General features: G+C 44.8%; 1 long non-coding RNA gene and 1 gene segment (V, D, J or C); one reads left to right on the top strand and one right to left on the bottom strand.

The window, feature by feature from the left end:
- Window positions 1-646: 646 nt before the first annotated feature.
- LOC107309867 (T cell receptor gamma variable 9-like) lies at window positions 647-1,341 on the bottom strand. The segment is given in 1 exon segment: window positions 647-1,341. A coding segment is annotated over 1 exon segment (615 nt).
- A 2,494-nt stretch (window positions 1,342-3,835) lies between these two features.
- Window positions 3,836-5,821, top strand: LOC107309869 (uncharacterized). The gene is made up of 3 exons (XR_001553368.3): window positions 3,836-4,220; window positions 5,213-5,268; window positions 5,534-5,821. It is a non-coding gene; the product is annotated as an uncharacterized LOC107309869 (long non-coding RNA).
- The last annotated feature ends 6,994 nt before the right edge of the window (window positions 5,822-12,815 follow it).

Genomic DNA, 12,815 nt, shown 5'->3' with positions numbered 1-12,815 from the left:
CCACCAGCGTGCACTCTGCCGGGATTTGCACCGGTGCAGCCTGCGCATCTCCACCTGCAAGGGAAAAGGGGAAACCACATGTAGGCGAGGAAGCACTGAGCTCTGGAGCAGGGTCTGTTATCTCCATGCACAGGATGGAGAGGAGAAAGGAAACAGCACTTACGGGACCAAAATGAAGTCACAATGAATAAGGGAAGCAGCAGCATGTTGTCTGCATGAGCAAACTGTCGAACTGAAGTCGTGGTACGAGTGTTATAAAGCCATCAAGATGGAGAAATCCTCAGTGGCTGAGAGGAGGAAATGACTCATGGCTCATCCAATGGAAGGTCTTCAGTTCACTACAATGGAGCGTATATTTGTGTGCGGTAAATTCTTTGTCAAACAAAATCAATCAGTAACACTATAGAGGGGACCTAAGATAGACAATCTAATAATGTCTTTTTCTGCATTCATCTATCTGCCTGTCTGTATGTCTGTCTGTCTATCTATCTATCTGCTATATCACATTAAATCTTAGCCATAAATCTTGCTAAGGACAGACACTGAAAGTAGGGTTGTTCATTTGTGCCCTTCCTATGTCTACTTCGCTCAGACCCCTGGATCTGCCCAAGAAGCAACTTTCATCAGCCCATTGAACAGCGTGTTGTCAATGTGACTGCCACATAAGTGTCTTGGCTTTCCTCTTGGATTTCCTTCCCCATTTCAGCTTGTGGGGATGATGTGAAGGCTGAGAGATGGGGGCAGGAAAGCAGCTGTGGTTTTTGGCCCTTGAATGATAGTGTGCCGCTGAAGCTGCAGCCGGCTTTCTGTAAGGGCTGCCTGCAGTCTGTTGCCTCTGTGAGACACCCAGTAGGCACAGTAGTAGGTACCTTCATCATCATCACGTACATTAAAAACTGAGAGAGTGCAGACTTTATTCTCACTTTTATAAGAAAAATATTTGTTCTTATAGGAATCTGAATCATAGTAAACTTGTGATACTGCTGTCACATAGAGAAGCCTTTCAGGAGCTCCGGCAGGCAGTTGTCGATACCAGTGGATGTAGGCAGCCTGGAAGTTATGTATGCCCTCGACTTTGCACTGAATACTCACAGTTTTGAATCTCATTTGGGTAACAGATGGTGGATGTTGTTGCAACAGCACTTGTGCATGTCCATCTATCAGAAAAAGAGAAAACACAGCAAGCACTGCCAGCCTGCTGCCCACAGCTGTATGCGGCACAGCCCCATGCCGCTGCTGTTCCCAGTGGATCCTCCACAGGGAGGGGAATGGATGCAAGCAGGCTTCAGCCAGGGCCAGAACTGGCAGCAGCAGCATTCTTCTCAGTGTGCCTGCTTGCCTCTGCCCCAGAGAAATCCCCAGCTGTGTGGCAGGGACAGGGGCTGTGCGTGAGGGAAGGATGTGAGTCACTAGCAGCCACCCAGAGAGGGGCCCTGCACAGCCAGCAGGTGTTGCTGTGAGAAAGCAGCACAACAGAGGGACCTTGTAGCCTGGGGCAAACAGTACAGGAAAGGGAAACCTTTCAGAGCCCACATAGCCTTTGCCTAGAATAAAGATGCAGAGGGGAGGGGAGGCCATTCCCACAAGTGTTCTGGCATTGTAGGGTCTGTTTTGGGAAGCAGAGCATGTCTTTGTGCAGGCTCCCTACGGCTCTCTGCTGCTGTGCATCCCATCTGGCACAGTAGTAGGTCACAGCGTCTTGTGCGGTGACTCTGCCCACTGTCAGGGTGCACTCAGATTTGGTGAGGTCCTTCTCCATGCTGAATTTCCCCTCATCGGACTCATTCTCAAGGAACAGCCTGGTTGCCATGTAGGCAATGCGCCTGGGAGCTCCCCCAGGCCTCCTGCGGTACCAGTGAATGAAGACTTGGTCAAAGTTGGAGACGGAGATGTGGCAGGTGATGAGCACCGTTTTGCTTTCAGGCTTGCTGATGGACACTGGACTTTGCTGGAGGGCTTGTGCAGAGCCACCTAAGGGAAAGCAGGAGAGAAACGGGGAAGACCAAACTGGAACAGCAGAGGTCCCTGCTGTTCACTCAGGCAGCAGAGTGAGCAGGGCACAGGAGAAACCAACTGCCAGGATGAGAGCTGTCAGCAACCACATGGTTGCTCCTCTCCTTAGGGCTTCCCTGCACAGACAGCCTCAGTCTCACATTTGAGAGGTCCCAAAGCAGATCTGAGCAGTGGAAGTCACTTCTTGCTGTGACTTTTAATGGGGCTGTTCTACCTGCCAGTGGGATCAAGAAGCATTTGCAGCCATTTCCCTCAGGAGCAGCCCCCATCAGTCACCTGGGTTTAGACTGGCCTGTGTCTCTTCCCAGCATGCAGCTCCCTTTGCCTTCTCCCCCTTGCAGGCCAGTTGCCCACAGCAGCTGCACAACTTGGTGTGCTGTTAGTCCTGTTCCAGGTGAACTGCGCAGACAGGCAGCAGGGCAGCACCAGCAGAGGGCTGCAGCCCCTGCCCCAGTGGGAGCACAGCCAAGTTGTGTGCAGGCTGCTGGGGGTTCTGCAGGGCTGCTGGGTTCCCATAATGCACAGCCATAGGTGGCTTCCTGTGCCTTTGTGACTTGTCATTGCCAGAATACAGATGGGGCTGCCTGCTTCTTGCTAGCCCAGGAAGCTTCTCTGTACGACTCATCAGAGAAGACAGAATGTGCACAGAACTTGCTTCAGGGCCTCTCTGAGTCTGTGCTGGTACCAGTGGATGAAAGCACTCTGAAAGCTTGTCCCAGAGAAGCGGCCTGCAGCATGGTGCTGGCTGCAGCAATGGCTGTGGGCCTTCCCGGCCTGGCAGGAGATTTAGAGCTGCCTGGGGCTGTGGCAGCCAGCAGCACCCGCTGCAGCTGTGCACCCATGGCACACGTTGGGTCTGTGTCATGGGTTGCATTGAAAGAGGAGTGGCCAGTAGGGAGATGGAAGCGATTGTCCCCCTCTACTTGGCTATTGTGAGGCCCCTGCTGGAGTCCTCAGTGAGTCCAGGCCTGGGGCCCTCCCCGAGTACTGCATGCAGGCCTGGGGCCTCCAGCACAAGAAAGACATGGACCTCTTGGAACGGGTCCAGTGGAGGGAAACTATGATGATCAGAGGGCTGGAGCACCTCTCCTATGGAGAAACATTGAGGGAACAGGGCTTTTATGTCTTGGAGAAGAGAAGGCTGTGGGGAGAGCTCACTGTGAGATCTCACAGTGGCCTTCCAGTATTTCAAAGCAGTGTATAAAAAGGAGGAGGAATGTCTTTTTATGATGGTGGATAGTGACAGGACAAGGAGGAATGGTTTTATTTTGGGTATATTTAGTGGTTGGCAACCCTGCACATAGCAGGGGGGTATAAACTCAATCATCATTGTGGTGCCTTTCAACCCCAGCATTTCTATGACTCTGATTCTGTATACTCAATGTGTAATACTGAGGAGCAGCCCTCTCCCCACTATCTGCCACCCACAGCTTCCACGTACTGAGTGTTGCAAAAATAGGTTTTCCAGTGGCAGTTTCCTGATATTGTCACGGGTTACCTAGATTTACCTCTGCCCGTGACAGGATCATCTGCCCCGTAGGGTCCCCGTCCCTGAAACAGGGGTGCAGGGCCTGCAGGGTGTCAGTACCCTTTGTGCCCTCTCTGTTCCTGTTGGGCAACAGGCTGTCTCCACTTGCAGGCAGCCAGGCAGTTGCCAAGTGAAGGCTCTCCTGGCCTGATCCTGACACTCACCAGTACAAACGGATTGGAGGCATGGCACGAAGAAGAGAGTGGAGTCTCTATGCAGCGTTTTGCCCAAGGGCTGGCTACAAGTTCTCTCTAGCAAGCACAGTGGCACAGCCCTACCCAGAATAGGGTCCCTCAGTACCCCCTGTCCTTCCTTCTTTAAAACTGGGGCATCTCACAGGCCATAGGCCCCAACTGCCATGTTTGGGTTGCCATGGAACACTGTACACAGATGATGTCACTAGTGTTCCGAGCCCTTCAACGGCCATACAGTTGGTGGACCATATAGAGGCAGGAGGCACAAGAAGTGCTCTACACGTAAAAATGCATCTTCCTTTCCGTAAGAAGATGAGGCTGATGGAAGCTGAAGAAGCGGTGGAGCCCATGGACATTGATGAACATCAAAACGGAGAGCCAATGGAGGTGGATCCACATCCAGAAGAACAACCAATGGACATGGATCCACCTCCACGTGGGCCCAAAAGACAACGCCAGAGCAGCCTCTGCACCATCCGAAACTGGTGAGTGATAGATTGAAATGAGGTGCCAAACTGAGTTAAACCACAAATAATTACATTTTGAATTCTGAAGAAAGCTTAGGCGATTTGTTCTTTGGCAGGAAGGGAAGTGAAATCCCAACAAGCTGACTTGCTAGACTCAGTCAGGAGATCAGTGGCAGAGGGGAGAATTCAGCTTGGGTTTTTCAGTCATCCTCACTCCAGTCAACTGAAACAGTTACCCAAATCCTCACACAGATTCTTCTAAATAATCCCAAATGCCTACTTGCTTTATCACAGACATGGCAAATTACATTTTTTCTACAGTACAAATGGGTTCTGCCATGGATAACAATGATCACTTTACCAAGAAAACCTACTGCCATTTCCTTCTGTATCAGGGATGCCAATACATACCACTACAGCTGTCTTGAAAACAAGCCAATGGACTGTTTGTATCACATCTGCCGCATACCTTAGGTTGTGATAAGGATTTTTGTGTTTGCTGTATCCAACCTCCAGAGCTTCCACAAAGGACACCAGTACAGCTTGTACTTCCCAAACAAATAACATCTTAAAACACCTTAAAGAAGTACTCGAGAGAGAGAGTGAATCAAGCTCAGTTCCTCATAAAGGCTTTTCCATCCCTAATTCCATGCTGGATGAATCACAAATGCACTTAAACATATGCCAGTCCATTATACTCTCTGATGAGGAGTGCTGTATATCATACTTTTGTTTTTAACTACCAAATCCAGACTTCACATACTATGAGTTTGTCATGTTTTTTGGCTCCCAGAGTGTAACTGTATGTGTTACATGAAACCACATTTGGAGAATTTCTAGGGAGCACGCTACATGGGTGATGGCAGCTGCATGTGTATGAAACAAGCAGCAGGGATTCCCTAACGCTTCATATTTCTATAGTCAGAGTTGCAAAGCCATTTCCCTCTTGAGTATGTATCCTGAGGCAATGCATTTCTCATCAGTTATCATCTTTAAACATTTCTCAACAGGCGTCGGAAGATCCTGAAGGAGGCCAGGAGTGGGAGAACATAGGAGTCCTGGCAGAGTAAGTGTCATCAGAGAACTGGCAAATGGAATCTTTGGGTGGGGAGAATGGGAAACATCTCAGAGCAATGCTACATTATTTTCTAACAGTGGTATAAAAAGTGACCTTTATAACATTGAAGTAAATATCTAAGTGCAGTTGAGAGAGTTACGGTTAGCTGTAAATGCTGTATTAATGCTGCAGGGTGCTCAGTCGAGAGACGGAAGAAGACAAGTTCAAATGCCATCTCATAAAGGTGAAGTATAATGCATAATCTCTCTTGCAGAAGGTTGAAGTCCACCTCAGCTCCAATGGACCTGACAACATAATGCAACATGGTCTCTGAAGAGGATGCTCCCAAACACCATTAATCTCTCTCGCCTACTCCTACGCCTTTCTTGGACTGGTTTTATTTTTCTCAGTAGGAGACAGCAGCACTACAGGCTTGCATATCTATAATATGTAAATAATTATATAATAATATGTAATAATATACAACGTGCATTGTTAGAACATACAAGAATAGAATTTACTTTTATAAATTAAATATGTATTTTATATTTAAATGTATATTTGTTATATAGTTAATAATTTATGGCATGTTTAAATAATTAATTAAAATAGTAGTTGAATTCTAGTTTCTATGAAGTTTAAAATAATGTCTTAACTATCCACTAGGATAAATAACACTTAAGGCAATATTTTCTTGTACAAATAAAGATTTATGTTTCTTTATCTATCTTTTTGCTGTGGTAATGTTGTTCTCTGGCAGCAGATAGAATCAAATAAATGTAAAACAGGCAAAATATCATTCTTTTGCACCACAGAGCCAAGAAGATGCTAAGTTGTACTGTAGAATAATGTAGATTTCACAGAGGGAAATATTCTTGACAACAATGACAGTAGCATTTTACTCTAAATAATAACTAGGGGGAAAGTTTCCCCTTATGGAAAAAAGTGAGTATCACACTTTGCTCAGACTATAAGTCTTTGAAAATTAGAGGATTTTATGGTCTTATAAAGTTAGTACATATGTGATGTCTATGTTAGAGAGCATTAGGAGAGAAAGGTAAGCAGAACTTCGCAAGCACCTTATGCGGGAGGAGAAAAGCTATTGTCAGAAAGAGAGTGGGATAAGCAAGGGATGGGAGAGTTCCTGGCTACACATCTCGAGGTCACTGGTCCTGCAGCCCCAGATGAAATGTCTGGAGGTGCTCTAATGCTACCTGTAAGCAATGTGATGGAGCTGCAGCCCTAGGGTTATCTTCTACACATTTTAGTCTTAAATTTGACCTTTGCTCAAATTCATGGCCAACCACGAGATCAGAATCACAGAATCACAGAATCACAGAGTGACCCAGGTAAGAAGGGACTTCAAGAATCATGAAGCTGCCACATCCCTGCCTGGCAGTGCCACCAAAGTTCTAAATTTACTAGATCAGGTTGCTCAGGGCACCATCCAACCTGGCCGTGAACATCTCCTGGGACATGGCAGCCATAGCCACTCTGGGCTGCTTGTTACAGGACCTCACCGCTCTCCTAGAAAGAATTTCCACCTAACATCTAACCTAAATTTTCCCTCTTTCAACTTAAAGCCATTTCCTATGCCCTGCTATTATCTGCCCTTTCAAAGAGTTTACTTCCCTCCTGGTTATAGCTTCCCATGAGGTACTGAAAGGCTGCAGTGATGTCACACAACAGTCTTCTCCAGGCTGAACAAGACCAGCTTAAGGAAAAAAGAAAGTGTCTGCTCCAATGTATGGGAGGGAGGCAAGTTTCTTTGATGTATGTATACCCAGCATGAGATTAAGAAACAACGATTCAAATGTTGGTTTGAGCAGTTTATTACAAGTCCTAGCCATTTAGGGAGATGGGGAAGGGAAGGTAAGTGATAGGAAAGCTAGGAAATACAAGCAGGATGATGAAACTGCATCTCCCTCTTGCTGACTGCTTAGCCCAGAAAACCCAAATCCATGAACCACTGAGCAACTTCAGGAGTTCTGGCTTTCTCTGCCTCTGATTCCAATTAGCCATAGACGCTTTTCAGCCAAGCTCCCCTTTCCTGTGAAACTCTCTGTTACTACATGGCTCATGCAGAAAACAAGGGTAACACATCTATTCTGTGAGCTGGGAGAGTAAATAACTTCACTCTCAGTAGCCTTTGATGGCAGATCAAACTGGGGCTGTTAATCAAGACAGTGTCCTGATCTTGAAAGAGGCCAAGCCCGTCATTTCTGCTTCAAGATGGCTACTGTTCAGTATTGCAAACTGCATACAGCAAACAGCTAACTAGGTATACAGCTATCCTAACCCTACCCTAACACTAACCAAAATCCTACCCCTTACAGTAACCCTAACTCTAACACTAATTTATAAGCCTAACCGTAACTGTAACCCTAACCCTAACAATAACCCAAACCCTAACCCAAGCCCTGACCCAACGCTAACCCTCACCCAATCACTAAACATAAACCTAACCCTAAACCTAGCCCTAGCCCTAAACCTTATGGTAACTCTAACCCTACCCTAAACCTAACCCTAACACTAATTTGATAACCCTAACCGCAACTGTAAACCTAACCCTAACCGTAACCCAAACCCAAACCCGAACCTGATCCCTAGACCTAGCTCTAAATATTATACTAAACCTAACCCTACCCAAACCAAACCCCAAGGCTAACCCTAAACCTGCCCTAACCCTAACCCTAACAATAGCCTAACCCTAATCCTAACACTACAAGTAACCCTAATAAAAAGAGTAACTGATAACCATAACTGTAAGCCAAACTCTGAATCTAAACCTAACCCAAACAAACCCTAACCCTAACCCTAAACCTAAACCTAAACCTACCCTAACACTAAACATAACCCTAACCCTAACTGTAACCCAATCCTAACCCTAACAGAACCCTAAACGAAACCCTAAACCTAACCCTAACCCTAAAAATAACCCCAACCCTGACACTAACCCAAACCCATAGCCTAAACCTAACACTGGTGCTTAGCTTAACCCTAACCTCTCCCTAACCCTAACATTAACCCTACCATAACCCAAAGCCTAACCCTAACCCAGCCCAAACCCTAATCCTAACCCTGAATCCAGCCCCAAGCCTAAACAAACCCTAACTGTAAGCCTCAACCTAAATCTAAATGTAGCCCTAACCCTAACCCTAACCCAAACCCTAAACCAACCCTAACCCTAAACCAACCCTAACCCTAACCTCAAAACTAACCCTTAACCCTAAACTTAACCCTAAAACTAGCCCTATCCATAACCATAAACCCAAACCTAAACCTACCCAAACCCTAAACCTAAGAATAAACACTAAATCTAACCCTAATCCTAACTGATAACCCTAAACCTGAATCTAGCTGTAAATCTTACCTTAAACATAACCCTAGCCCAAAATCTAGACCTAACCCTAAACCCAAACCTAATCCTAACCCTAACTCTAAACCAATCCTAACCCTAAAACAAACCCTAAACCTAACTCCAAACCGAACTGATAACCTTAACCCTATTCCTAACCATAAACCAAGCCCCAAGCCTTACCGTAGAGCTAATCCTAATCCACAAACTGATCATAACCCTAAGACGACCCTAACATTAAATATAACCCTAACCCAAAAACTAACCCTAACCCTAAACCTCAACCTAAGCCTAACCGTAAACTTAACCTTAACTCTAACCTTAGTCTCAAATGTAAAATTTAACCTAAACCTAACTGTAAGCCTAACCTTAACTCTAACCTTAACCTTAAGAATAACCCTAAACGTAACCCTAACTGTAAACCAAACACAAGGCTAATCCTTTCCTAAACCTTAAACTAACACTAAACCTAATCCTAATTGATAACGCTAATTATAACTCAAACACAAAAAAAAACCAAAAAACAACCACTAATCCTAAACCTAACAACAACCCTAACCAAATCCTAATCCTAACCCTAACCCTGAACCTAAATTTAACACTAACCCTAACCCTAACCCTAACCCTAACCCTAACCCTAACCCTAACCCTAACCCTAACCCTAGGCCTAACCCTAAACCTAAACCTAACCTTACACCTACCCCTAACCCTAACCCTAACCGCAACCCTAACCCTAACCCTAACCCTAGCCCTAAGCCTAATCCTAACCCTAACCCTACCATTAACTCTAAACCTAATCCTAACACTAACCATAAAATTAAGCCTTACCCTAACACTAAAACTAACTATAATGTAACCTAAAACCTAAACCTAATACTAGCCCTAAATGTAACCCAAACATAACCTTAAACCTAACAATAACCCTATCCCTAACGCAAATCCTAACCGTGACCCTATTCCTAACCCTAAGCCTAAACCAAACCCTAACACAAACTCTATTCCTAACCCTAACCCTAACCCTAACCCTAATCCCCACACCTGAATCCAGCCCCAAGCCTAAACAAACCCTAACTGTAAGCCTCAACCTAAATCTAAATGTAGCCCTAACCCTAACCCTAACCCAAACCCTAAACCAACCCTAACCCTAAACCAACCCTAACCCTAACCTCAAAACTAACCCTTAACCCTAAACCTAACCCTAAAACTAGCCCTATCCATAACCATAAACCCAAACCTAAACCTACCCAAACCCTAAACCTAAGAATAAACACTAAATCTAACCCTAATCCTAACTGATAACCCTAAACCTGAATCTAGCTGTAAATCTTACCTTAAACATAACCCTAGCCCAAAATCTAGACCTAACCCTAAACCCAAACCTAATCCTAACCCTAACTCTAAACCAATCCTAACCCTAAAACAAACCCTAAACCTAACTCCAAACCGAACTGATAACCTTAACCCTATTCCTAACCATAAACCAAGCCCCAAGCCTTACCGTAGAGCTAATCCTAATCCACAAACTGATCATAACCCTAAGACGACCCTAACATTAAATATAACCCTAACCCAAAAACTAACCCTAACCCTAAACCTCAACCTAAGCCTAACCGTAAACTTAACCTTAACTCTAACCTTAGTCTCAAATGTAAACTTTAACCTAAACCTAACTGTAAGCCTAACCTTAACTCTAACCTTAACCTTAAGAATAACCCTAAACGTAACCCTAACTGTAAACCAAACACAAGGCTAATCCTTTCCTAAACCTTAAACTAACACTAAACCTAATCCTAATTGATAACGCTAATTATAACTCTAACACAAAAAAAAAACCAAAAAACAACCACTAATCCTAAACCTAACAACAACCCTAACCAAATCCTAATCCTAACCCTAACCCTGAACCTAAATTTAACCCTAACCCTAACCCTAATCCTAACCCTAACCCTAACCCTAGGCCTAACCCTAAACCTAAACCTAACCTTACACCTACCCCTAACCCTAACCCTAACCGCAACCCTGACCCTAACCCTAACCCTAGCCCTAAGCCTAATCCTAACCCTAACCCTACCATTAACTCTAAACCTAATCCTAACACTAACCATAAAATTAAGCCTTACCCTAACACTAAAACTAACTATAATGTAACCTAAAACCTAAACCTAATACTAGCCTAAATGTAACCCAAACATAACCTTAAACCTAACAATAACCCTATCCCTAACGCAAATCCTAACCGTGACCCTATTCCTAACCCTAAGCCTAAACCAAACCCTAACACAAACTCTATTCCTAACCCTAACCCTAACCCTAACCCTAACCCTAACCCTAACCCTAACCCTAACCCTAACCCTTACCCTAACCTTAATCCTATGCCTAACCTTATCCCTAACACTAATCTTAACCCTAACCTAACCATAACCCTAACCGTATCCTTAGTGCCAAGAAGCTAGAAAATGAGACTTTTAAAAGTTTTTAAAATTGTCTCATTTTGAATAATTTAACTGTCTATTTAAACACAGAGGAACTATAAAGTTACTGTAAACTGAGGTAGCATAGAAAATTACTTTCTTCTCTTAATTCAACAATGTCTTTTTGAATTGAATTGGCCAAATATATCATTACCTGTTGTAGATTTTCTGCGAGCAGCTGCTCCTGTTTGATCTATACTGTATGTTTTTAATATGCATGAAGCACAAAGATGCATTGCAGCAATGAGTTTGAGAAGAGCTTGGTAATGTACTGCGCAGTCTTCATTTGTCAGCCAGTTACTGTGTACATAAGACTCATTTCATTTGCCCTGTGAGTCTGCAGCTGCAAGCCAACTTTAGATAATGAGATGACTGCAAAAAAATCGTATCTGAAGGCTGAGTAAAATTGTATCTCCAATCCCATAAACACAAATTCTAGCATCTACCACCCTCTGCTGGGTGAAAAGGAGTAAACTTTTTGAGCAGCTGTGAAGTGAATGCGGGTGGATGCTGAGAATTCCTACAGCATGCTGACAGTTTCAAGCAGAACAATGGTGCACCAGTCCCCTTTATTTTGGAGTGTACTATTCTAAATGGATGTGAGTGAGGGGATTGAGTGCACCCTCAGTAAGTCTGCAGATGAAACCAAATTGGGAGGGACTGTTTATCAGCCTGAGGGGAGAAAGGCACTACAGAGGGACCTGGATAGACTGGATCAATGGACCAGAGTTAACTGTATGAGTTTCAATGGGGCCAAGTGTCAGGTCCTGTATTTTGGTCACAACAACCCCAGGCAACTCCGCAGGCTTGGGGAGGTGTGGCTGGAAAGCTGCCTGATGGAAAGGGACCTTGGCGTAATGATGTACAGTCAGCTGAAAATGATCCAGCAGTGTGCCCAGGTGGCCAAGAAGGCCAATGGCATTCTGGCTTGTATCAGTTATTGTGTGGTAAGCAGGACTAGGGAAGTCATCCTGCCCCTGTACTTTGCACTGGTGAAGCTTCGCCTCGAGTACTGTGTTCAGTTTTGGGCAATTCAGTATAGAAAGGACATGGAGGTGCTGGAACAGGTCCAGAGAAGGGCAACGAGGTTTGTGAAGGGTTTGGAGAATATGCCTTATGAGGAGAGGCTGAGGGAACTGGGGTCTGTTTAGTCTGGGGAAGAGATGGCTGAGGGGAGACACTGTTGCCCGCTTCCAGTTATCTGAAAGGTGATTACACTGGGAGCAGGGCTGGTCTCTTCTCACTGGTGACAGGTGACAGGACGAGGGGAAATAGCCTTAAGTTGCACCAGGGGAGGCTGGATATTAGGAAACACTTCGTTACAGAAAGGGTTGTTGAGTGTTGGAATAGGCTCCCCCGGGAGGTGGTTAAGTCACCATCCCTGGATGTGTTTAAAAACTGTCTGGATGTAGTGCTCAGATATATGATTTAGCAAAGGGGTTGTTAGAGTTATGGTCTATGGTTACATTGTAGTTGGACTGGATGATCTTCCAACCTGAGCCATTTTAGGATTCTATAATTCTATGATTCATTCGTGCACCAGGAGATACTCAAAGACTCAGAATTTTTATAGCTTCTCCAGTAAAACATGTATCATACATAGACTTAAAATACAGTGTTCTGAATCCCCGTGAATGACTACAGGCAGTTTCTACTTTCAGCTATTCCTCTACAAGACCTGTGGGGTCACAGCACTGTGTCAGGTATGGGGTCTGTCAGATTTTGGC

Source organism: Coturnix japonica, chromosome 2, assembly GCF_054131305.1.
Source record: "Coturnix japonica strain WE chromosome 2, WE-NBRP24, whole genome shotgun sequence".
Lineage (NCBI taxonomy): Eukaryota > Metazoa > Chordata > Aves > Galliformes > Phasianidae > Coturnix > Coturnix japonica.
Note: the sequence above shows the minus strand (reverse complement) of the source record. Positions and strands in the feature narration are given on the sequence as shown.